The sequence below is a fragment of the Pleurodeles waltl genome, chromosome 4_1 (assembly GCF_031143425.1).
Source record: "Pleurodeles waltl isolate 20211129_DDA chromosome 4_1, aPleWal1.hap1.20221129, whole genome shotgun sequence".
Classification (NCBI taxonomy): Eukaryota; Metazoa; Chordata; class Amphibia; order Caudata; family Salamandridae; genus Pleurodeles; species Pleurodeles waltl.
In genome coordinates this window covers 765,991,673-766,017,924 of record NC_090442.1, presented here as the reverse complement: position 1 = coordinate 766,017,924, position 26,252 = coordinate 765,991,673, and the positions used below count along the sequence as shown (strand labels likewise).

Here is a 26,252-nt window from a genome sequence, read left to right as displayed (position 1 = left end):
GTAAGTTTGTTAAATTGAGTCCCATTCTCCCTGTATGGTGAGATTGTTGAGATGAGCTCCCCAACCTGTTATTGATGCATCTGTGGTAATTATGGTCTGTGGCAGAGGGTCCTGAAATGGCCACCCTTTTGATAAATTGGTGTGATTCCACCATTGCAGAGAGTTGCAAGTCTGGTGGTCCAACAACACTAGATTGTGAATTTGACCATCTGCCCTAGACCATTGTTGGAGAGACACTGTTGTAGGGGTCTCATGCTTAGACGTGCATTGGGTACTATTGCTATGCACGATGCCATCATTCCCAGTAGTTTCATGATAAACCTTACTGTGTAAGTTTGTTTGTATTGTAGCTATGCTATGAGATTGTGGAACGCTTGAGTGTTCAGAATTGCTCCCAAATACGGTTGTATTTGAGCTGGTTGCAGTTGAGATTTTTGGTAATTGATTGTGAACCCTAGACTGTGTAGGATATCGATTGTTTATTGTGTGTGCTGTTGACAGGTTTGAATAGTGCTGGCTTTTATGAGCCAGTCGGCCAGATAGGGAAAGACATGTATATGTTGCTTTCTGAGGTATACTGCAACCACCGTGAGGCATTTGGTGAATACCCTTGGTGCTGTTGTTACTCCAAAGGGTAGCACGTTGAACTGGTAGTGCTTGCCTGCTATCACAAATCTTAGATATTTGTGATGTGCTATATGTATGGGAATCTGGAAGTAAACATCTTTAAAATCTAATGCTGTCATCTAGTCCTGTTTTTGTAGTAGGGGGGGTGATATCCTGAAGAGTGACCATGTGGAAATGCTCTGAGAGGATGTACTGATTGAGCGGTCTGAAATCCAAGACCGGTCTGAGAGTACCATCCTTTTTTGGTATAAGGAAGTATAGAGAATATATCCTTTCTCTTGTTGAGTTATAGGTACCACCTCTATTGCACCTTTGAATAGAAGTGATTGTACTTCTTGTTTTAATAGAATGAGATGCTCCTGGATTTATTTATGTGAACGAGGTGGAATGCTTGGTGGAGTGGAAATGAGTTCTAGACAATAACCATGTTGGATAATTGATAGATCTTACTGATCTGTAGTGATGTTGTGCCATTGTGGATAGATATTTACCAGTCTTCCTCCCACAGGAGATCTGTGCTTTGTGGGAATGGTGAGAAAGTCACTGTTTATTTGAGGTAGCGGAACCTCTGGAAGTGGATGGTTTACCTCTTCCTGTATTGTTGGATCCTCTGTAGAAGCCTCTATATGATCCTCTTGTATATAAGTGTGAGGATTGCTTTTGTTGGGAAGTTGCTAATTTCTGTGGCTGATGCTTTGAGACCCCCTCTAAACTGTGGTCTACGAAAATGTCTTTTAGTGGGTGTGGTGTATAGCGCACTCATTGCTTTAGCGGTTTCAGAATCTTTTTTAGGTTTGTCTATGGTTGTATCTAATTCTAGGCCGAACAGATGTTCCTTATCAAAGGGCATATTTAAAACAGCTTGATGTATTTCAGGTTTGAATCCTGAACATCTTAAACAGGCATGTCTTCTAATACTTACACTGGTGTTGATTGCTCTGGCTGCTGTATCAGCTGCATCGGTGGCATATCTAATAGCATTATTAGATGTTGCTTGCCCTTCTGCTACTATTTGCTGTCCCCTTTTTTGGTGCTCTGGTGGAAGGTACTGCAACAGTTGTTCCAGCTGGTCCCAGTGGGTCCAATCATATCTAGCTAAGAAAGCCTGTGATGTGGCTATCCTACAGTGATTTGCAGCTTGTGAAGTTACCATTTTATCTGCTGAATCAATTTTCTTGCTCTCTTGGTCTGGAGGAGGAGCGTCTCTTGTGGACTGACTGTTTTCCTTTTTCCGTGTTGCACTAACCACAATTGAGTTAGGTGGTAACTGAGTTTTGATAAACACTGGGTCTGAGGGTGCAAGTTTATATTTTTATATACTCTAGGAGTGATCATTCTGGCCTTCACTGGTTCTCTGAAAATGTCAGAAGCATGTCTGAGCATTCCTGGAAGCATTGGGAGACACTGATATGCTTTGTGTGTAAGTGCTAATATGTCAAAGAGGAAATATTGCTCTATATAATCTGTATGCATCTGCATGTTATGATAGGCAGCAGCTTCTGCTATAACTTGGTTATATGCGTTAGTGTCTTCTGGTGGGGAAGGTCTAGCAAGATACAAGTCTGGATCGTTTGGAAGAATGGGATCATGTGTGTGGAAGGTAGAACAGGAGAATGTGATGATGAAGGATGTTTTTGTTTTGTAGCATCTTCCTGCTCTTTATCTCTTGAGACCTTTTTAGATGGAGGTGCATCATTTAAAAAGTTAATTTCCTCTTAAAGGGCATTGGAGGAGAAGCAATTATTCTTCCTGTGTCCTTTTGAATGTGCAATTTTCACTGTTTAGTGTCCATCACCTCTAAAATATGTTGGATGTCCAAAGGTTCTGGGCTAGAAGTAGTATGTTTACTACTTGTGGCTCTCGACTCCAAAGGTTTAGACACTGAGGGGGTCATTCCAAGTCTGGCGGTCTTGAGACCAGACTCGGCGTGGCCATCGAAGCACTGTGGTAGTGGCGGTCCAATCCGCCACATTCTGACCACAGCTGAAACGACGTGCACAAACCGCTGACACAGCCAGGCTGCAGTCAGCCTCCAGCCTGGCGGTCCTGGCGGTTGTAATCCATCAGGCCAGCGCTGCAAGCAGCACTGCCCTCCAGATTACCGGTCCCCTTCCGTCTGCCTTTCCATGGCAGTTTACACCACCGTGGAAAAGCTGGCGGACTGAGGGTACCCGGGCCCCCTGCACTGCCCATGCACTTGGCATGGGCAGTGCTGGGACCCCCATTCACAGCCTGTCGCGCATTTCATTTCCCGAATTACGGCAGTGAAATGCTTGCCGGGTGCTATTGCACCCGCTGCACCGCCACATTGCCGCGGGCTCAGAATGTTAAGGCCCTCTTCACCACAGGGCCTGCAGGCGGTAACAGTGGAAACACTGTTTCCGCCCGATGGCCCTGCAGTGAAGTTGTCATAGGGCCAGCGGTGTCCTGACGGCACCAGCTGTCAGGTGGCGGGTTGAGTTTGGAATGACCCCCTGAGTGTTTAACTTGTACTGAAAATGTTGCCTCTGAAGTTGTTGTTAGTTTTCACCTCCGAAGATGTTCCTTTAGTTTGTCGGCTCGATACAGAGACAGCTGTAGCAGTCTGTTTTGTCGATGTCAAGTGCACTTTGGTCTTTGTTCTCAGCGCCAAACCCGAAGGTTGGTCATCCGGACTTGCTTTTCGGATCCGACCATGGTCCGAAGGCAGTGGAGGACCGACGACCTGTGCTGGAGTCTTTTTTAATGTCTTTGTGTGGTGTTATGGGACAGTTGTACTCACGTACTGCGTCAGAGGTATATCGTGGCTATCATCATCGGAGTGTTGATCAGAGTCCGAGCCTTGTATGGAAAATGGTGCCCCTTGTCGGACTTCTTCCTGCGCGAGTTCTTCACCAAAAATATCAGGTTTGTCTTCTGTGGACTTGGAAGCCAGTTCGAGATGACGAGCTGTACGGGCCCTGAGAGTCCTTTTAGATTGAAATGATCTGCAGGCGTTGCAAGTCTCTTCTCAATCGGTAGATACACAGAGATTACACACGGAATGTTGGTCGGTGTATGGGAATTTAGAGTGATACAGTGGACAGAATCAGAACAGAGTTTGTTGCATCAGCCCGACATTGAAGTAGGCCCTTAAAAGGGGAAACCCCTTTTAAGGGCAAGAATTAGACCCTGACAGTCTAAATCAGATTGAGTATAGATGGGAAACGCGATCGAAACAATACCGACGGTATTATAGAAAGGTAGAAAAGTTCAGAAATACCAAATCGAGATCCATTGGAGCGAGATGAAGAACATCCAAACCTAACGGTGGAAAGAAAGAAAACCATCTAACAAAGGACTCGATGCACAGTATTACCAAGAGGAGAAGTCACTTGTTTCCGTGACTCGAAAAACCTTCTTTGAAGAAAAATAACTTAGAACACTCCGAGCTCAACAGCATGCAGCGCCACCTTGTCTGATTCGGACCTCCCCCACCGTCAGCCCGTTGGGATCACCGATCCCGGCGGAGACAGCGGTACCGTCGTAATGTGGCAGTCGGACAGCAACGGCAGTCCTGACTGCCACTGCGAGGCTGGCAGTCTCAAGACCATCAGCCTCATAATCAGGCCCATACTATTTTGCCCAAACACCTTCATACTGCACACACAAACAAGACAAATACATTACACAACCACATCCAAAAACACACTTTTCAGAAACCTGATGAAGTGGTAATAGCCCTGTAAGGAATCAAAGATGGAAAAGCTTTCAGCATTTATTTTCCTGAACGCTGTCACTCAGTGTAGGCTGCTTACACCAAAACTAGTTATGAAATTAGAGTCCTGCATCAATCTAGTCAAATTTATACGATCTCTATTCTTACCACAGAGACATAGACATTACAAAAATGCATGTGGAAAGGTCTGGAGCCTGAGTGAAATCTGTTCACAACTCTCTTCTGATCCACGCCTGAGGCAGATTCACACTATGCAACTAAGTGATAGACATGCACATCACTTTTCCACGTTCATTCAGGTCTCAGTGTATTTCTTGCTCTTAAATATTGACACTGAAAGCGTTTTGCAGTGTCTTAGTACACACTTACGTCACAAGTGCAGAGGCTGCAGGGATCCTTGCTGTCTGTGAAAGTCTGCTTATTCTGGTACTCCCTTCCATGGTAGAAGCAACCTTCAAAAAAACAGAATAAATGTGAGCAGGCATAATGACTTGTGCATTGCATAAGGCTGGTCCGATGAAGGACATACGTAGAGTGCAAGTCAAAGATCCTTAACAAAAGCTTAGAAGTATGACACTGGAATTAAAGGGTTTAAAGTGTAAGCAAATATGTCTCAAAATGTAACCAAGCATTTAACCTGTATCTGTTTGACATGTAATAAGGACAGAACACAAAGCATCCATGTTAGCAATTTTATTGAGAGAACCTGATTGTTAAGTCTGCGCAAACGGGAAATTGTACTGGGAGTTAAGTGTTTACTGCTGATATCCATTGCTCTGGAGGTCACGAGTTTGAATCCTAGCACGGCCAATTTACCTTCCATCCTTTAGAGCTTAGTAAATTCAGTTCTATTAAATTGGGTTATGATAGCACCCAATATTTACATGGCTTACAAATGGTGGAATTGAGGTATGAAGCACTTTATGAAAGCAAGTTACTATTATTCAGAGCAACAAAGTAGCATTTTCTTTACATGGTTTCCAAGGCTAATAGCATTCACAGGCTTTGTGTTATTTTAAAGTTAGTTTCAGGAAAGTATAATTTATCTAAGACGCAGAGACCATAAGGTTCCAGTAATATCTCCAAGTTAAAGATAGGACATGCAGCACAGATAACCTTTCTGTCATTGCTGCTTTGCAGGTTAGCAACTCGGTTAAAAAAAAACTTTCCAAGATTCTGGGTTTAGAGCAGATTTGTTTTTCAAATGCCAGGCATGCTTCAAATTTTGCCACTGTCTTAAAACAACAGCTCCTTAAATGGCAGTGCTTAACAAAGCACTTAACTAAAAGTAAAAGCTTAGCAAGCAGAACACACACTTTACCATGAGTGGCAGCTTGCAAACATGATGGAAATAGTTGAACACATAGTTGTCGAGGATTTGCAAACTCTCCAAGACATCCACAATTGTCTGTGACACAACACCAAGCACCAATACTGAAATGGCATTTAAGTGTAAAGGGCTATGGATGTTCTTGTTTGTCTGAAATCCATCTGTGGTTTTCAATAATACAGATACCTCAAGCTGAATATCACCACAACTGCCTGCACTTACTAATATGTACCCAGCTTCTCTGTTCAACATCTTTGAGGGGTTCTCCATTGTGTGTCAACTGCACATGGATGACCTGCAAATCTAAATCAGGTGACAGAACTGACAAAAAAATGAAATGACTGAAAATTGCAACTCTGTGAAGCTTAACAAAGAGTGGACAACTGAATAGTTCTAAAATCCAATGGCACTTTCTTTGTGCTTAATTGCTTTTTGGCACTAGACCCTGGTCTCATCCAAGAGAACTATCTGGAGCCTGGTACGTTCTCTCAGGCCAAAGTAGATGTGGTGGTTTACAGCAGCTTCATTCCACCAATCAGCCTCAACGGGACCACATCTTTCCTCTTTTGAGGATCCACTTTATTTATGCCAGTCAAATGAGTGTTAGACTACCCTAGTATTCTCTATTTCAACCTCCCTAGTGTGTTGTTGAAAACACTTACCATAGCCAAAATGCAGGAACACTGATCCACTTCCAGTGAAGCTGGACCAGGGTTCCATGGCCAGCAAGTCTGGCACAGACTAACACAAAAAATGACCTCAATGTTAAAGTCATCTGTCTAGTCTTAAAGTGCCAAATGGTACCTCTATTTGGCATCCGATGTCCAATGCTGGACTCCAATGTCTGCTGTTCCTCCTTGTAGATTCTCTAAAGGAAAACTAAGGTTCCTGGATAGGCTGGTTCAACATGGAACGTTCTTCCACTCAATATTTATTTATCTCCTTCCCTAAGCTCCATCAGATACCAGCTCAAAACATATTTATTTAGTTATGGCCACTTTGCCACCAGTGCCACATAAAGAGCTGTGTGTGCTAAACAATGTGAATAGTCAGTCAGCTGAAATGTTTTTTGTTCACTTCCAGACTTCTAATTTTTGGTTTTCTCTGTTATTTGAATAGTCAAGTGGACGTGTGGTCATTATAAACAGTCACATTCTCTTTCATTAGTTCAACTACCGAATAAGCCAATTAAGGCTGCAGGTAGGCAAGACAATCTGTCGCAGTGTTACAGATCTGACATCAATCCACTAGACAGAGTTAACAAGCATGTTTCAGAAGGCCATTTATAATCTTAGAACAAACGTATTTTTAACCATCAAAGACACACAATTCAGGCTATTCAGGATAGTAAGCTGTATGATCAATACTCACCATCACACACTGGGCAGCAGGTGCTAGCCTTTGGCCTCTCTGGAAATGAACACTGCTCAGCACAATCTTTCTTTCTACAAAAAGCCGAGCCTTCCTGTGGGGGATAAAGGAAAGTATGAGAAAAGCATTCATGTATTATATCTGAAGCACTTATGCAATATCCTTGTTAAGAAATTATCTACATAATCTGCCCAGAGAAAAGATGAGTCACTTCAGTGAATAGGGCTCTGCCTCTGAATATGGCCCGATTACTTGCTGACTAGATTCATTACTCCAAATCTTCGCCATAGAGCTGATGCTGTGAGGTTAAATATTCACTTGGAAAAAAGCGAGCGCTTTCTGCTTCCTAGTGAAACAATTTAGAGAAGTGTTTTTTAACCTGTTTTTTCTGCCTGGCCTAATTTCGATGATGCCTGAAGTATAGCAGTAGAACTCCAACCTCCTTACTGTCAATAGAATAGACAAATATAAAGAAGGCAATTCCTGCAGCATTTGCAAAGAAGGCTAACTTTTCTACCTTGGTTAAGAATTATTGGCAAAATTCTAACCATTCCTCAGTCTTAAAAAAGATGGACTTGTTGCATGACAATTGAAAGTGCACTTGGGTTCCATTAATCATCTTTACATGGCCCGATCAATGTTTTTTCCCTAAAACTAGGCAGAGATAACAATAGTGGTGGAAAGAGGGGACTCATTTTGAAGTAAGGAATTTTGTAAGTTATAATAAGTTACAGGGATTTTATTTAGTGTACAAACATTGTTTCCAGGGTCTGTCAATGTACGAAGCTGGGATCTGCTTGCACTACCTCCCCACTTTTTGCCTGGTTTTTGATGCAACTTTGACTGAAGTGCACTGAGTTCCTGCTAACCAAGTCCCCAGTAGCAGTGTTCCTTCCCCAAAATAAGACACTTGGGGCCAGATGTAACAAAGGTTTTTACCCATTCTGTGTCTATGGGAAAAAGTGCTCGTACATATGGCCCTTGGTCACTTGATCCCCAAGTGGCCACGCCATTCAGCACACCTGTAAGTCCCTAGTAAATGGTACCTCTGGAACCTAGGGCCTTGGTACTAAAGAGGTTCCCTAAGAGCTGCAGCATAACTTGTGCCACTCTAAGAGACCCAGCACCAACTTCATGAAGACTGCTGTCCCAAAAGTGAAAACATGACATGGTACACAGCCTGTGTGCGATGTCCCTTAAAAACTGCATGTGATATTTGTAAGTCACCCATACAGCAGGCCTTACAGCCCTAAGGTAGGGTGCATTATGTTACATGTGCAGATATGCCCCTGCTATGTCATTGTTGATTCTTAGACCTAGTAAGTGTGCAGGGAAGCTATTTTAAATACATGTTCTGGACGCGTCAATAGGAGTTCCCCAGCTACATGATGGCTTCTCTGAAGATAGGGATGTTTGGTAACAAACATCTCAAGTTAATAAACCCTCACTGACTCCAGTAATGGATTTAATAATACATGCACCCAGTCGGCACCGTAGAGGTGCTCCCTGAAAAACCTATCAACCTCTGGTGAGCTCTGGTGAGCTCATTGACTAGTTATAGCTAGCCTGCAACCAAAAGATGAGAGCCCTTGCTCTCTGGAGGTCAGAAACAAAGCCTACCTAGGCAGGGGTGTTAGACACCCCTTCTAACAGGATGACTTGAACATCTGCATTCCAAGACAGGAGGCTTCAAAGAAGCCCACCATCTTTGGTATACAAATCTGGACTTCCTCAGAGGAAGCTGCTGCCCCCCTTGTCCCAGGACCCATCTGGCACTTAGACAGAAGGGGAAATTAGCTATGCAGGAGGGGTGTTGCATTTCCAGGCTGGACACACCCCTAGGGTGATCAACCTGAAACAAACACAGCTTTAAGAATTTTGCCATCTTTTGTGTGGTGGAATTAGGAATTCTGGGACAGGGAGATGCCCAATTCCCAAAGGAAGTGGTCATCTAGGGGGTGTAGTGACACAGAGGATAAGTAGCCCATTGGCTACTATCCTTCACTCCCCTTTAACACCCCCTAAATTGAGTATTTAGGGGCCCCCCTGTTACCAGGACATTAGATCTTTGCTGGGCACAAAAGAAGGAGTAGACAAAGAGGCCTGATGACCTGAGAACTGAGGAGCATGACAGACCTGGCACCAACTCTGTCAGCCTGCCTGCTGCACCCGACCCTTGAGGAGCAACTGACCTGTCCTGGTCCTGAAGCATCCAAGAAACCAGGGGAGCTGCCAGTGCTTCACAAATCACCAAGAAGAACTCCCTTAGAGCAAAGGGGCTGCTCCCCTGCATTTGCAGGCAACCCAAGAAAGAACTGTGAGGACTGGGACCTCCACAAATCCGATTCTGGGCATCACCACTGCACTCGAGCCACCTAGCCAGAGCTGAAGTGGGCCAACAGTGTCAACGTGGTTCTCAGGCCCACCAGAGACGAAGGCCACCTTGAGTTCACCCACTGTGAACTTCCCAACTTGCAGCCTCTTTCTGTGGTCCCCTCCAACCATGAGTATGGCCTGCACCAGAACCCGGTCCCAAAAGCCACTACTGCACCCTACCCCCACAGCCTGAGGAGACAATGGTGTGTCTATATGCCTGAGGATCTCAAGGGTGGAGTCTCCCTGTGCATTCCCCCAGACTGGTGCCAAGTCCTTGCTGGCAGTCTCTTTCTGACCAGAATAATCTCCACTGAAGTGAATGGGACACCTGACACCGTAACACACCTCTACACTCAGATGCACCAGAGGCCCCGCAGGAGAATTGTTGGTGTAGCCTTGGACCTTGCCCCATACTCACCGCAACTCCAGAAGAACAGTCCTGTAGGTCATTGTTAAGTGCCCGAATTAGGTATATGTTTCTTTTCCCATAGGATAACATTAGGGCAACCGACGATGAAAAGCACCTCTGCACCCAGATAACCCAGGGCCTCCCGAAGTGACCTCTTGGTGCTGCGTTGGATCTTGTCACTTAATTACCTTAACTCCTGAAGATAGGGCCTGTACGTTGCTGCTGAGTACCAGTATGCAGTATATGTCCTTTCCCCCTAGGATAACATTACCCCTCCAACATTGTCAACTTTTGAAAACTGTAAAAATTCATTACTAGAAAAGTGCTCACCCGATTCCGATGATCTTGGTATCAAAATGTATAGTTATTTTTATATATTGGTGTCAGATTTCTTTATTGAATGTCTCTCACTTACTGGCTTTGTGTGTGCAATATATGCTTAACGCTACCGTCTGATATGCCTACTGGTTGCTGACACTACCACAAAAGAGAGCATCTGGGGTGCCATTTGGCCTCTGTAATTCCTCTGGGATTTGCTTGGACTCTTTACACAGTGTACCTCTTATTGGTCCACTGTATAAAAAGCCAACTTCCTACAATAATGGCAGCGGTGGAATAGAAGACTTTGCATGTACTGTACCACTCTGTCAGTATTGTGATTCCACTAAAGAATCCAAAATTGACTTTAGTTACCCAAAATATTCTTTGATCTTCACTTTTTAGATTTTGTTTTCCAAATTTCTAATCTGATCTGTTAAGTCCTTGGTTAAGCCCCCAGTCCATGTTGTTAGAAGTTTAAAAAGGTAACAAGATAGTTAGTTCTTAAAAATTGCTTGGAATTTTTGTGTAAGATTCTAAAAAGGTCCCAGCTATTTTAAAAACCATGACTGAGCAGCAGGTTTCTCCCAGGAGCTCACCCTGAGCCCCTGTAAAATGATTACGTTGCTCCAACTTAAGGCCCTGTGCCAAGCATAGAAACTAGTCATGGGTCCTAAACCCACAAAAGCCCATCTGCAGCAGTTGCTAGTAGAAAATGATAGGGCTATGGCAGAAAAAGAAGCCCCCAATGGGTAGAGGATGTTGAGGAGGATGGTGATTCCCTTAGCACCCCCACTGATAGTAACACCACTCTGAGCTCTTCTGACAGTACACCAGCTGTTGTCGCTAGTGAAGATGCTGATCTTCAAAAACTAGCTAGGAGGATAGAATTAGAAGCTAAACTCCTTGCTATAGAAAAAGAAAGAATTGTGATAGGCTTAGTACTTATCTCTGGTGGTGGCAACAACTTAAATACGGTTGAAAGAAGTAGCTTTAGACCCTAAACTCTCCAAAGGGATTGTCTCCAAATATGAGGAAGGCGATGATATCACCAAATGGTTATCAGCCTTTGAAAGGGCTTGCAGAATGAGGAAACTCAACAAAAAAGTATTAGGGACCTCTACTCTGGGAGCTGTTTGCAGAAAAGTGCAGGGATAGACTAATGACACTTAATGAGACAGATGCTGAGTCCTATGACCTCATGCAGGGAACCCTGATTGAGGGCTTTGGACTCACCACTGAGGAATATAGAATCTGGTTCAGGGAGACTCAAAAAACCCACGGTCAGACGTTGGTTGATTTTGTATACTTTTTAGTGAAAACGCTAAGTGGTTGGTTAGATTTTGTAAAGGAGGTTATTAAGGGCTTTATAATATAATTATGAAGGAACATCTGTTAAGTAACTGTACTAAAAAGTTGCATCAATACCTGGTGGACCTGGGTCCAGTCTCTCCCCATGAGTTGGGGAAGAAGGCTGATCAATGAGTAAAAACTAGAGTGTCCAAGAAAAGTCATGGAGGGGGGTGACCAAAAAAGGGATAGGGAAGCCCCACTCCCCCAAGAAAAAGGTGGACAACTCTAAACATTAAGAAATGGAGTTCTCTGTAGGCCCCTAAAAATCTGTTCAGGAGGGTGAGCCCCAAGACATCTCCCAAAAACAAAAGTAGGTACCAGGGTAAAAACTGGGATGCCACAAAGGTTTGGTGCTTTGACTGTAAGCAGACAGGGCATTGAACCAAGGACACTTCCTGTCCTAAAAACAAAAAACACTAGTGTGCCCCAGGGGTTGCCAGTGTAGCCTTTGCAGATGATTCCACAGATGAGGAAGTCCTTATTGCTTTTAACTGGAAAGTGGGACCCAAAGCTGAGTTGGAGATTCCAAAAGGAAGCAGGCACTTTCACCACCTACTGGTCAAAGGAATTCCAACCACTGTCCTGAGAAGAGATACCTGTGCCAATCACACTATTTAGCATGGCAGGCTAGTACTCTCAAATCAGAATATCCCAGGTGAGACTCGAAGAGTAAGGGCTATCCTAGAGGAGGTTACTGATAGGCTTGTGGCTTTAGCACCCCTAGAAATAGCCGGGTCTCTTGGTTGGAGAGGGGTGGTAATCAGTACAGAACTCCGCCTTGACTGTCTCCTTGGAAATTACCTCCCAGAGGTTGGTCAGAGCCCAAAAGAACCGGTCCAATGCCAGTTGCCTCCCAAGGATTCTGGAGGTGCTGAATCTGCACCTAATGCAACTAGGCCACAGAAGAAAAGGAAAAGAAAGAAGTGTAGGAAAGCAGATTCTGCTCCAATAAGGAAGAACTCCAAAGTTGCACTGGTGAAGCCCAACCTGATCCACAAGAAGTCCTGACTAGTCAGGCAACTGTTAAGCATGAGTTGGTGGATCCTCAGCTGACAAAAGAGAGAGTGGAAGGAGGCTATTTACTACAGGATATAGCAAGCCCCCACTCTAAAACAGCATGCATGCACCCTGCACCCAAAGAAGTATGTAACATAGCCCCTTCACCTGTCAGTAAAGAGCTAAAGGTGTGGTTGTTGGCACAAACAGCTGCCAGTGACCACGGCTGGGTGTTAAATTTTATGGCTGCACTGTCCTTGGCATGGTGGTCTGACCTCAAGAAAAATAGCAAGATAGGCCCTCTGACCCTGTTGGTCATGGTGGGGTTACTCAAGCTGCGGTTAACCTCTTTGGGTAAGCTAGTGGTTGCCCTAAGATAAGGTTAGCAGAGATGGACATCTCTCACCCAAAAGAACGAAGAATGGGCGAGGAAACTGAAAAAGCTGACAAGGAACATTTTAGCTGGAGGCCGTACACAGTTGAGGTAGCTCAGCTTTCCAGTGGAAATGACCTGGATAGGAGGGTGTAAGGCAGAGTAGGCCCTGCAACCATTCAGCCTTCTTCCTTACTCTTCCACACCAGTTGTGGCTGAGTACCTGGCTTGTGGCCTAGAAGTGTAGGAAGATGGGTTCTGGGCTCTGTAATTCCTCTGGAGTTTGCTTGGACTCTTCACACAATGCACCTCTTTTTGGTCCACTGTTTAAAGAGCTAGCTTCCTACAGACAACATTAGGAGACACTTGGTAGTTGGCCCAAAAGCACTGTGTTCCAATAAGGAATAAGAGCATGTGACGCTCAGCCCTAGCCTGTGTCTTTTAAATTTGAACAAGGAGGATGAACATCAAGATATAAAAGTAACAATGATGCTTTGGTCTACGATCCTGTGGTTACTTTCTTTTAATTCTACAATAGTTGAATCCATTTCATTGTTAGCTCAAACAATAGCTATGACAACCCAGCTAACATGTTTCATTCATAAAGAAGGAGTTTATCAAAGCACTAATACTGTGATTGAAGATCTGTAGGGGATGGGTTCATGTTACAAAGGAGGTTCAGTATAATTCAGTGGACATTAGTAACATCAGCTAGTTAGCCAGGGTAAAGAAGCTAATGTGGCTAGCGGGAAAACTCCTCATCAGTCACAGAATTTTGCTGATGAGTCACAATTTATGTAAAAATACTAGTGTCTTAAGTGCAGGGAAACATATATGCTATTGTATGAAGTCTCTTTACTAGCCAAAAGGGAGTGGATATGCATCTATAGTAAACAACTGGTGTTTAAGGGTTAACAAAATTAGCAGTGGAAGCTACCACTTAGTATATTGGGGGCCATGCGTTAACTCTTTACCCAAGGGATAGGACAGAAGTGTGTGACAGAATGTGATGTACTCAAACAAGAAACCCACTTATTTACTGTGGGAGGGGAGAGAGAGGATATTTTGTAAAGGGGATTGTAGGATACTACCTCCCTTACGTATCATATACACACACAAACAAAAACACATACACCATTATGACCTCCCTGTGGGAATATTAAATATTTCATTTAGGACCCTCAAACTCCGTATTGGTGTCATGCTTCATCATCAGGTTGCATCCTGGTCCCTATAAACCAGGGGGACTCGACCAAATTTGAGGGAGCACTTTTGATAAAGCTCTAGAGCTAATGGGGAGAGTATATATACAAAAAAAACTTGTGGTTACTCCGGTTTCCCTTTATTTTGGGTACCACTGGTACGGATAAAATGTTTTAAAACTGTAATATATGTGGAGGGGTTACTATCCTTATACCCTCTGGAAAGTCGATATGTTTCAGCTCCTGTTTATGGCCCTCACAGGGTGGCTTTCATCAGGACTGAGAGTCAACCAGGTTTTCTCAATAATCTTACTGCAATTATGAGCCTGCAATTTTTGATTGTTACGTCATTTTGTTAGTCACAGGTGCATGTCAGGTACAGTATTTTGTCATGGTCTCCCCCTCCTATATGCCATGGTTATAGTCCCTTATGACAAAAATTACCTCCAATGTCCCAACACCAGCATTTTTTGTGCAGCTGGTTCACATGGTAAGAATTATTTCTACTATGCTAGTACCTGTATTTTACCATGGGTGCCCATTAAGCCATAGTTTTCCTACTAAGCCAGTGGCATTGTGTTGCACTTGCATGTCATGCTAAGAATTGCCTCCAGTATGCCGGTGCCAGTATTCTGCTATAGTAGCCTCCAGAAGCCAAGACTGACCTTGAGTATGCCACGGCTAATGATAGAGTGGCATGCATAACACTACATTCTTACTCACGCTCACTTACATTCACTCACTCACACATACTCACTGTCATTTAATTTACACTCGCTCACACTCATTCATTCTCATTCACTCTCTTGCACTCACTCTTAGTCTCACTCACTCATTCATTCTCACTCCTTCTTAGTCTGGCTCACTCATACTTTCTTGCTCACTTACACTCAGTCACACTCTAGTTCCATCATTCTCATTAACTATCACTCTGACTTATTCTCCCTCATTCAGTCACACTACTCACATACACTCTTTCATTTACTCATACATTCTCTCTTACTTTTGCACTCACTCTTCTTCATACTCACTGACTTTGACTCATTTTCGCTCAAAATTACACTCTCTCACTGTCACTCACTTTCACTTACATTCTTCAACACTCCCTCACATTCATCCTTACTCATTATTTCTCATTCAGCCACTTTCACTTAGACTCACTCATACTCACTGACATTCAAACTCACTCATTCTCTCTCACTAGTTGTCACTGACTCTCACCCACTCACTTTCACTCACACACACACTCACACATAAACTATCTCTCACACACAAACTCTCACCAGTAAGCATTACACAACAAACAATTAAAAGTATTTATTTACATACCTCAGTTGTTTGCGAAAGTTTTGTTGCAGCTCCTGGTGTTCCATTTTACATTATAATAACAGTGAATAACAAATAATGAGAGCGGATCCCCAAAGACAATAAACATGAGCTTCCCCAGTGTGCTTGGCAGTGATTTTGCCATCTCTAAGGCTAGGGGTTGCAAAAGCATTACCCCAGATGACATCCATGGTATATACCCTGACCCCTAAGACGTCAAAATTGACCTAAAGCCTGATTAGCACATTTTGTTTATGGTGCAGAAGTAAAGTTGAATGACACTTGTGTACTAAGGCATCTATTGTACTATCTATTACAGTGGCAGTAAAACATAACTTCAGTCCTATCCTGTGTAGCACAACAGTGGCAGCAGCTTGAACGATGCTGCACAGCCCTGTCAACATCATTCATTCAGTGAAACCTGATATTAAATGTAAAGTAAGTCACTCCTAAGCACACTTAGCTGCCCACAATGTAGGGTGCATAATATGTAAGAGTAGACCATGAATGACATTAGAAATGGCATGTTCCCCAGATACTAGGGCCAAAATGATTTTTTTCACTGGTCAGGCTGCATATGGTACATAGGAAAAGTCTAAGTATAGTTAATAGACTTTAATCTATAACTTTTGACCTGTGCTACCTAAAGACTCAATTCTAAGGCTTATTTTTATATTTAATAAAAATTTTATTCTCTGAAATGGTGGATTTTCATTAAATATTCGGGAAATGTAACTTTTAGAACATTGCCTTTACTTTACCGGAACCTGCTGGAGATTAATTTGCATTAGATCCAGCAACTGCTCAGCCTAATACTTGAATGAGGTATGAAATTCCTCCCAGGGGGCTACACAATAGGTTGATTTGAGTGGGCAGAGATGACTCTACAGAGCTCAGCAGAATATACATTATGGGGACTATTGGCCTCCTTTTGACACCACAATGTCACATCCTGCCTGACAGGACTGTGTGAGCCACATGTAACACTTTGGTGCACTTAAAAGGGAGAGAACAGGAAAATTATTGTGTACCCCCTGCTACGTGCTGTTGGATCTGGTCTTTGTCCTACTTAACTCCTGTCTTTGTAGTTTGCTGTGGGTATATGGCCTGCTTCAAAATGAAATTTGGTGTTAGATGTGTGATGACACTGTGGATTAACATAGTGCACTTGCCTACACACATACACAACCCTCAGAGCCCAAATTTAGTGTGACCAATTACTTTTACTCTCTTAAAAATACACTGGTACATAGTGTTTTCGGCCTGCCTGCCTGCAGTAAGGCAAACAGAATCAACTGAAAAAGTTGGTAGGGTTGCCCTTTAGAACTTTTATCCCATTGGTTAGGGAGATGCCAGGAATCACCACCACCCAGTAGCTGGTGCCAGACATAAATGTGGCATCCCCAGGAACCATCTTAATAACACTTTCCAGACCTATGGAAAAGCAGAGAAGGACTGAACCTTTTGTCTTTTACCAGTGAGGAGCTCTGAAGGACTGAATTGCTCCTTCATGTAACCAGAACAAAGAAGAAGCCTCCCAGGGTCTATTGGTTGACCTACTGTGTGGCTACAGGGAAAGAAAATGCTGCAAGAGGCCTTTTTCACTACAATTCCCTGCTGAGCAAAGGCAATTAGACCTTGCTGGTGGGAACTGCTTTCCGTTGCACTCTTAGGGCCTGATTTATACATTTTTAGCGCTGCATTTGCGTCATTTTTTTACGCAAAGGCGGCGCAAACTTACAAAATTAAATTATATTTTGTAAGTTTGCGCTGCTTTTGCGTAAAAAAATTACACAAATGCGGCGCTAAAAAAGCATAAATCAGGCCCTTAGAGTCTTTAGGTTATCTCCGGAGATCGGGGTGGTTTAGAAATGTACTCCTGTGGTTGCTTTGGCACCAGAAAAATGTTTGGAAACTTTTGAAATCTTTATCTCTAGAGTTCCGGAGCCAAGAGGACCCACAGCAAAATGTACATGATCTGCAGTATCAGAGAGTCAGATTGATTTGCAGATTCAAGCTGCTGAAAGGCTCCAGCATCTCTGAAAAAAACAGCAAAGTTCCTTTCTGTTTTGTGACATAGAATATTTTAATGCAAAGAACCTTAAACACTCCATAGCCTCAGAAGAACCAACCCACAGCATGTATCCGACTGAAAATTCCACAGCGGTGGCTACAAAATGAGATTTGTCTTGCAAAGAGGCAATTTCTTTCTTTAAAAAAATGACTAGATTGTATTCAGACTGCAACTTTTGAAACTTTATGACCTTCAGACTTTCACTACGACTCATCCACTAGGTGTATCCAACCACAGCTCCCTCGCAGTTGGCCTCAAATCTAACCTTTGTCCCAGACTACTGTACCTATTGACCATCATTTGCTCTTTTAATCTTTAAAAATTTAAATCTCCGGTTCCCCTTAAGAATTTTTATCTGTCTTATTTTACTCATTAAAAATTCTCTTTATTTTAAAGTTAGTTTTGCAGTTTTATTGAGATTTGTGTGACTTTTCAACTAATGACCTGCTGCTTAAAATACTCATGATGTGAACCTGACTACTTTGTGTCACATTTGAACACAGGCTCATTTTGTATGCATGACACGTAGGAAGTGGTGGGCTTATTCTTTGAGGTGGACACTTGTCCACCCCAAATAATAATCCACTATCTTTCATTGACAATCTTGTAGCTCCCGATTGAAGATAAGGATTTATACTGAAGGCGCTAAATCCTTCTGACATCAGGGAAGAGGAAACAGCTAAACATGTGCACTAAGAAGTAGATCCAGTATAGGGTACAACTGCCAGAATCAAAACAATTAGGGAGAAAAATGAGAGCAAGGGAACAATAATCACTAAGAAAAATAAGGGAACAAATTTGTTGCAAGGCATTCATCACTTGAATATGACTCCTTATATAGGACTCAAACAGGAAAAGACTGCCTTTTGGATTAAGGTCCTTGGATAACATTCTATGGATAGACCACCATCTTGGAAAGGACAGAATATAAGACTTGCCAATGCACATTTACTAAAACTTATGACATCTTTTTGGCATAAGAAGCAGCTGAAATTTGAAACCCTTCCCTCATCATTAAACTCCACATTATGCTCCTCCGTTCACACATGGGGTTTCATGCAGCTTGCAAAATCCTGCTTGAGGTGACTGTAAGTACCTATGGAAGGCTACACATATGCTTAGCTATGTGCAGAGTGTGGTGTCCAGCAACATGCTGTCCAAGCACAAGAGGAGGGTTCCTGCTTCTCCGGAACATGCTTTAACTCTGGTAGGCTCTTGGCACCGATACCGCCAATAAGAACATTCTTGTCACAGATAAAATAACACTCCAGTACACTCATTTGGATTCTCCAACTCTTTTCACAGCTTCCCATGCTAAATTTATCTGGATGGGTAGTTAAACGGATGATGGAGTAATTCTTGCATTGTTTTTGGCTAATCCTTTTTACTCCTTCATCACCTCACTGCACACAAACCTAACCTCCCTCCCAGATGAGCGTCAATCTCTATAGCCTATTGAGGGGGAAAGTTTAATCTAAAGGACTGGCCCGAAAAAAAGGTAGGATTGATATTGAAATTCCACGCAATTTGTCTGTCTTCAGAGGTAGGTGCATCTTCTTCATCAGGAAAGGAGAGTCAGTGTAATGCCAATTACCAGTAATTAAGACAATTATTGATGGCCTTGCTGCTTAGGTTTTAGGGCTATACTTCCAAAAGCACTTTGATGACTCTTAAGAGTGAATCTTGGCTACTTTTATTGTATTCTAGTTGGAAAGGTACATACTTAGCAGCATTTCACTCCTCTGACTGTGGCATCTCTAATTGCAAAATTACATATCAGTTTAGAAGAGTCCTATGCATTACCACTTTGTAGTAGTTAATGTTTCTTTCAGGTAGTGTAAAATGTTGAACGCAGTGATTTGTGATGTACAGTGGAAGATGTTATTGTAGAATATTAGACTGCAACTGAGTTTGTTTAGTGACCTTTCAAGCGCTTCCAGAAAATCTTTTGAGAAGACTCAAGTATACAACACCTTAGTGCTTCGGGAAACTATTATTATTATTGTTATTATTATTATTATTATTATTATTACTTTTGTTGTTGTATTTATGAATTGCACATCCACCAAAGCATCTTGCCGTTAAGGACCAATTTAAAAGAAGACAAAAAGAGGCAAAAGAGGTAAAGGAAATGAACATCAGCAAGACACAACAAAAGACAACATATAAATAAACCTGATCCAGGTAGAGGACAAAGATTAGTTTTAGGCCTAATGTAAGGCATGCATGGCCTTCTTGAATGCCCCAGTCTGTGGATGGTTTGGATATTCAGTGTCAGGTCATATCAGGTCCTAGGAAGCAGAAAATCCTTCCTCCAGCTTGTTTATTTTACTGTGATTAGCTTTCAGTAAGGGTTAGTTGCTAGAGCACAGAGTTACCAGCTCTGTGAGAAATGAGTGCCAAAATCAGCTTTATGGACCAAACAAGCTATTTTAGGGTAATTCACTTGTTTATGAGCAACCAGCCTAATCTGTCTCTGGCAGCGGTTTCATGATCAAATGTTTTCAATCCAGTCACAATTCATACCACCATTTTTAGAAGGTGTTGCAACTTCCCCAAGGCATTATTAGGCAGTCCTAGGTAAATGGCATTACAGAAATCAATTTGGGGAAGGACACAAGCAGCAAACCACTTGGCCAAACTTCTCAGAAAGAAAAGGACAAATCTGCTTCAGAGATTTCAGAATGACAAGGCCTGTATTTGAGGACCAAAAGGTAGTTGTTGATTAAAAACTCCCACTTTCTGCACTGTAATGACCATTGAGTGGATATCTCCTAATTGTTGTGGTCAAGGGTTCAGGATCCAATATTTGACATTTCCACCACCAATCAGAACCTCTTTCTTGTCCCCACTCAGTTTAGTTGATGTTAATTTAGCTAAAAGGTCTCCTGCATGCTTTCCCTCCCATTCTCCTTCTCCACAGTATGCTGAGGAACACACAGATGTAAACAGAAACAACAATATTAATAACTCATTGTTGGTCTGGCAGGTCTTAGTTCCCAGCCTTTCTCAGCCCAGTAATCTCTCCTCCATTCCACCTTCCTCTAACACCATCTTCACTTCAGTTTCCACTCCTGTTTTACCAGGTTCTGGCCATGCTTCAAGTCACAGGTTATACGCTGTACAAGTAAGGTTACATTGCAGGGCTGTTCTAGAGCAATGGCATTAGCTTTCCAAACATCTCAATGGGCCTCGACTATATTCAGTTGTGCTTAGTATTGGAATGATTTTGACAGATGTTATCACAGCAAAGGATTGTGACCTAGTTCTTGTAATTGTTTTCTTATTCTCAACTTTCTTCATGAAGGCATGTTAATAGGTTGTGCAGTTTCTAGTATTAATGATTAATATGCAGCTTTTAACGGGTCTAGAGAATTTTGGGGTGCTCTGACTGATGTAGGTCTGCTTACAGGCCTGCTTACAGGCTGGCTTTGTAAGAGTTTTAAAAATAACAGGGCAGTTCTCCATTTTTCCTTTTGGGTTATGTCTACAGCTTTAAATGAGTTTCAAGGTCCACATTTTTAACCTTAAAAATGCTTTCAGTTATCTTGATTTTCTGCAAAAGCTGCATTTCTATTAGCCATCACGTATGCCAGGAGATTAAGGAAGTTAGGATCTGTAGTGATTTCACCTCATTAATGAATTTTTCTCCTGACAGAGTTGTTTTATGCTGTGGTCCTGGATTTTTTTTCCTAAACTCTCTTCTCAGTTCAATGCTCTTTCTATTTATCTAAAACGTATTGTTCTTGTGATGCTTTGTTTCTTTTGGATACTCAACAAAAGATGAGAAGAGTTCTTCTTCTACTTTAAGCCACTGGCCATATCAGGCAATTTGGCAATTTCTCAGGCTTATATCACTTCAGGTTTTAAGGTTCCTGAGGGAATTCAGAGACGTTCACCCAGAAGTATAGTAGTAACATGGAATAAAAAAGACAGAGTTCCGCTGCATGAGATTTGAAGGTCTGCTACTTGGCTTCGTTATCATACATTTATTGCCCTTTATTGATTAGATGTTTTTAGGTCTAGTGTGAAAGTGTTTGTTTCTGAATTATTAAGCGCTTCTGGATAAATAGATTCTAGCCCAGTTCTGTTTCCTAGTGAAATACATTTCTTTGTGGCACTTTAGCTAAGACTCTGTGGGTCTTTGGGGTGTCCTTCAAAAATAACTTTTACTCCCTTCCTTAGAACCATGAGCCAGGATGTTCTGATAATGATTTATTAAGCAGTGCCATACAGCTTGAAGGACAAAGGGATGGAGTACTGCAGATAGTAGAATTGGGAGAAAGGCATTTATGTAAAAATTATTTCTTCTTATCGTACTACTATTAGAAAACTGGCCTGCGGATGCTGCTCGCCTCTGATTTGTCAGGATTCGAACAAGGAAGCGACAAACTGAGAATAATCAAGATTACCAATAAGTAATCCAGGAAGTAAAACAAACCTTTGTAATAATGAAAATCCTGAAGTTTACTAATCTGTAACAATTACCCTAACCCAAAAGAGTCCTTAAACACTATTTTAGAAATATGTATGGAACACTGTGTCAATTTGCCCCACTCTCTAAAACCAAGAGATAATGGACTTGATTCACAATCTTTTTGTGTAATTAACTGTGAATTATTATTGCATTAAATTCAACTAGATCTTGAATTTCCAGGAGAAAGCACACTCATGGATAACATATGTGCAAATTAGGCAATTTGTTTAGGTATGACAGTTTGTAAAAATGGTTGATTTTAAAAAACAGCATCTGTAAATAAAAACAAGCACTTAACCTGCAGTAAAAACCTTTGCAAAGTACCAATACAGATTCTAACACTTGTAGTAAGCAGCAAAGTCCAGGCACAGAAACTCCTAAGAACAGAGGGGGTGTTTTTGCTTGTCAGATTTGGAAATACTGTCAACATCAAGAAATGACTTTGAACTTTATAGGGAGTAATAGGCAGTGTGGTAATCAAATGTATATTAAGCTAACCACAAAGCATTCTTACCCAGCAAGTGCAAATTGTGCAAGGGTCCTCAGCATGTGTCCACTCTTCACCAAACTGGTGCAGAGATGTCCCGTCCAGGCAGCCTGCAGAATAACAGATTTCCTATCTCAGATTTACCTCAAGTTAACAGTGATTAATGGTAAATAATATAAAAAATGCAATTTTCTGACATCCTACTCAATAAACATAGATGGTAGAGCATATCAAGGCAACATCAAGAAATTAATGAGGCCTTCAAAAGGTGTATAGATTCACTTCTGTACACTCACCGTGGCATCGTGGACAGCACTCTCCAGGCACATTTTCCACCAGAGAACAGTTCAGTTCCTTGCAGGAAGTCTTTTGGCACACCACATTCCCATCCTGGAAAAGAGAAAGAGAGATGAAACAAGCCACCTTTTTAGTAACTGGTAAATGACCGTTTGAAAAGACAGAGGCCCTCATTACAACATTGGCGGCATTGGCCGCCTACCGCCACAGCAACGGCCGGCAACACAACGCCACCATGGCTAGCAGCAGTCTACGCGTATCATGACCGCCGAAGGTATTCAGCCAGAATGCTGCCGGAACACCGCCGGTGGTCATGGTGGCGGACGGCGGTAAGGCGGCGCTGCTGACATCAGCAGCGTCATGTCAGCAAAACACTGCTGACCGTATCATGAGCAATGATATGGCCTGGCAGTGTTTTGCTGGCGGATGCTGCTGCTGACAGCAGCGCCGCGGACCGTCTCCAGCCGGAGGAACCCTGCAAGCAGGTAAGTTGGGTTCTCCAACCAGAGAGGGGGGTAGGGGGTGTTGTGTGTATGTGGGGGGTGTATGTTTTGGTATGCGTGTGTGAGTTGCGTAGGATGCATGCATGAATAAGTGATTGTGAGTGTTGTGTGTTGTGAATGCATGTGTGTGACAAGGTATGGTGGTGTGTGTTGTGGTGTGTGGGTATGTATGTGTGCATGCGTGGGTGGTGGTGGGTATGCGTGTGTGCATGTGTGTATATGGGTGCGCGTGGGGGGGTGTATATGTGTGGGGGCAGGAGAGGGAGGGGGAGGGTGGGGGTGGACTCTGAGAGGGGGAGGTGGGATGGGGGAGACCCCTATCAATGACAGGGAAGGTATTCCCTGGCACTGATAGTGCCTACTGACATGGTTTTCGTGGCTGTAAGTTTGGCACGAAAACCATGGCGGTAGGCCGGAATGTAATGCTGAGGGTGGGATTGTGACGGTCGCCGGGCTGGAGACCGAAGCTCCAGCCCAGCAGCCTTTACCACCCTGGCGGTTGGTGTGTTAAAGTGGCGGTCTTGGATGGGGGTAACCGCCATGGTCAAAATCCCTTTTTTTTTACCGCCGGCCTGTTGGCGTTATTACCGCTGTTTTAACACCGACCGCCAGGGTTGTAATGAGGGCCATGAAGTGAAAGAAACATGGATAGGCAGATCCTTTTATATGCATTACATGAACTAGGTTAATTGTGTTTTGAGGATGCACAACTGACACGGAGATGGTTTCTTGGCGGTAGGAGAACAAGTGGATCATTGACTTTGGCATGCTAGGTGAGAAACTGATTAAGAGGTTTTAAGGGGTTGTGGATTGTTATATATTTTGCCATTATAGAAAGTTGAAATTGCAACAATCAACAGGGCAGACCTGGAAGTCCACCTGTGTGAGTTGTCCTATACTCAAGGAAGAGTAAACAGTGTTACTGAGATATAGTCAGTTTATTCTTGACTTTTTAGAAGCAGTAGAGTTCCATATTTGCTGCTATTCGACCACCTAAACCTTCTGATCTGGAACCATGCTAGACGCACATTTGTCCCAAGGCCCTATCTAGGCGTGGCTAATTAAAGGTAATAACATGCAAGGCCCTTTGATAGAAGGTTTAGAATGAACAAATTATTTACAACATTTTTAAAAAGAAAAAGTTGCCTTGTTCATTGATAATACCTTCTCTCCAGAGTAAATTTTGCATCAACAGGCAGGTCATAAACTGAGGAATCCATCGCAAGAATGGAAACCAACTTATACAATCTCTGTTCAGTCATAAAGAAACTTCAGCATGTTGTTTCGCATCACTTCTTTAATTTCGCTGATAGGTTTGCCAAAGATTGTTGCATTTTTTAGGCTAGATTGGTTGTTTTTTCGAAAACATTTGAGTATCTTTGGCATTAAATTGCTGAGTGAGTTTCAAAAAGAAGCATTGATTGTAATGAAAAACAGACTTAAATAGTGTCAGTTATGTGGACGGCAAACAGTTTGAATAAAGGAGAAGCACAAGCAAGATGAAGTGAAAACGCTCCACCATTGGGGTGACTTTGTTCCCTCCTCGTGCACTAAGCAATACTGTGACGCCACATTGCCTGTTCCTATGTGAACCAACTTGTTTTTATCAGTGTCTGACATGATTTCAGGGCCGTGATTCAACAGTTCTCTCTTTTCTGAGAAATTTGTTTGTGCATTCATCACCCAATATGTGCTCCCCTCCCATTTGATGTTAATCTGTTGTAGTGATCAACCATGGGTTCCCGAAGGTCCTCACATTTGACAGGAACCTTAGATATTACAACCACTAAGGGCCGTATTACAATAAGTGTCCGGATGGGAGCAACAAGGATGTGCCCACTTAATGTGTCTTCATGGCAACTTTGGTATTACAGAATAAACTGCATATGCTTGCGGGGTCCTTTCTGTAATACCGATACACAAGCGCTATACGTGCACCGCGTGATCTCAAGGGGAAATTCCCACATTTAAACTGATGTTTGGTCATATTTAAATGAGGAACTTTTTTGACTCTACCAGAGATTTATTGCAGGCCTGGGGAGTAGAGGCAAATGAACTGTCAAGGGCATACTGACCGTGTGCCACATTGAGGTGGCACACAGTCAGTGAGCCACTTGAGGGACCCCATGAAAGGGAGGAATGGGGAGTCACAGCCATCCCTCCCATGTACCCACCGGCAGGTGGATGCAGTCACTCACTGTCCCTCCCGAATTCACAACTCTGTCCCCCACCAATGAAGTACTGTCGAGTTGCCATCTGAATAGTGAAAAATGGACCAGTGACTTCAAAAAGTCAGTTCATCTTCCACTAATGCACTATTTCAGGGTAGGTGTGGCTTCACAACTACACTTGGAACTGTGTAATTGTTGTGATAGTCTGCACTCAATGCAGTGTGGCACAGATTAGGACAGTGTGCTGTTTCCATAATACAGCCCTAGGTAGTCTCAATTCCTCTTAACCTGTAAACCGGCTATTTAGTCACTGCTGCATTGCTTTTCAAGTGTACGCAGGTGTCTGATACAAGATGAATGCATGACACCATCATCGAAAACAATTTCATAATTTCCTTAAAAGACAAGATGAAATGCCTCATAGCAAACCTTGTCTTTTAAAATGTCAGGATTCCCTTCTGGGGTTGAAAGGCAATAGGCAATTTAAGCCCCATTCATAAAAATGTTATGCTCATATTTGTCTTCAGTTGGTGTTAAAAAATAGGATTCCTGCATTTCAAAACCGAAATTCTGATTGCCAGAATAAGGATTTCAGTTGGGAAATCCACACACGTCACCCTGTGTGGATAGACTTTTCCACATGCTTGGTGACAATGAAGGGGGAGGTTATGTTGTTTTGTTATCAGTCATGAAAACTATTTGGAATGGACACACAGTCCATAAAACCAAATGGGATGGAACTCCTACACAGGTTTTCTATGCTGACACTCTTCGAGGACACCTCCATATTTAATTGTGGTCTAAGAGAAAAGGTTTATCCACACAACAATCCCTATAAAGAATAAATGAGTCTTTAAAAAGCGCA

At 42.7% G+C, this 26,252-nt stretch overlaps 1 protein-coding gene across 1 annotated transcript in view; it reads right to left on the bottom strand.

The window, feature by feature from the left end:
• KCP (kielin cysteine rich BMP regulator) overlaps positions 1-26,252 on the bottom strand; it is a 521,393-nt gene that overhangs the window by 318,799 nt on the left and 176,342 nt on the right. Inside the window, exons 19-22 of the mRNA XM_069229392.1 lie at positions 22,713-22,806; positions 22,444-22,526; positions 7,026-7,119; positions 4,694-4,776 (exon numbers count right to left, since the gene is read on the bottom strand). Coding sequence (XP_069085493.1) covers positions 4,694-4,776; positions 7,026-7,119; positions 22,444-22,526; positions 22,713-22,806 — 354 coding nt within the window. The remainder of the gene's footprint in view (positions 1-4,693; positions 4,777-7,025; positions 7,120-22,443; positions 22,527-22,712; positions 22,807-26,252) is intronic.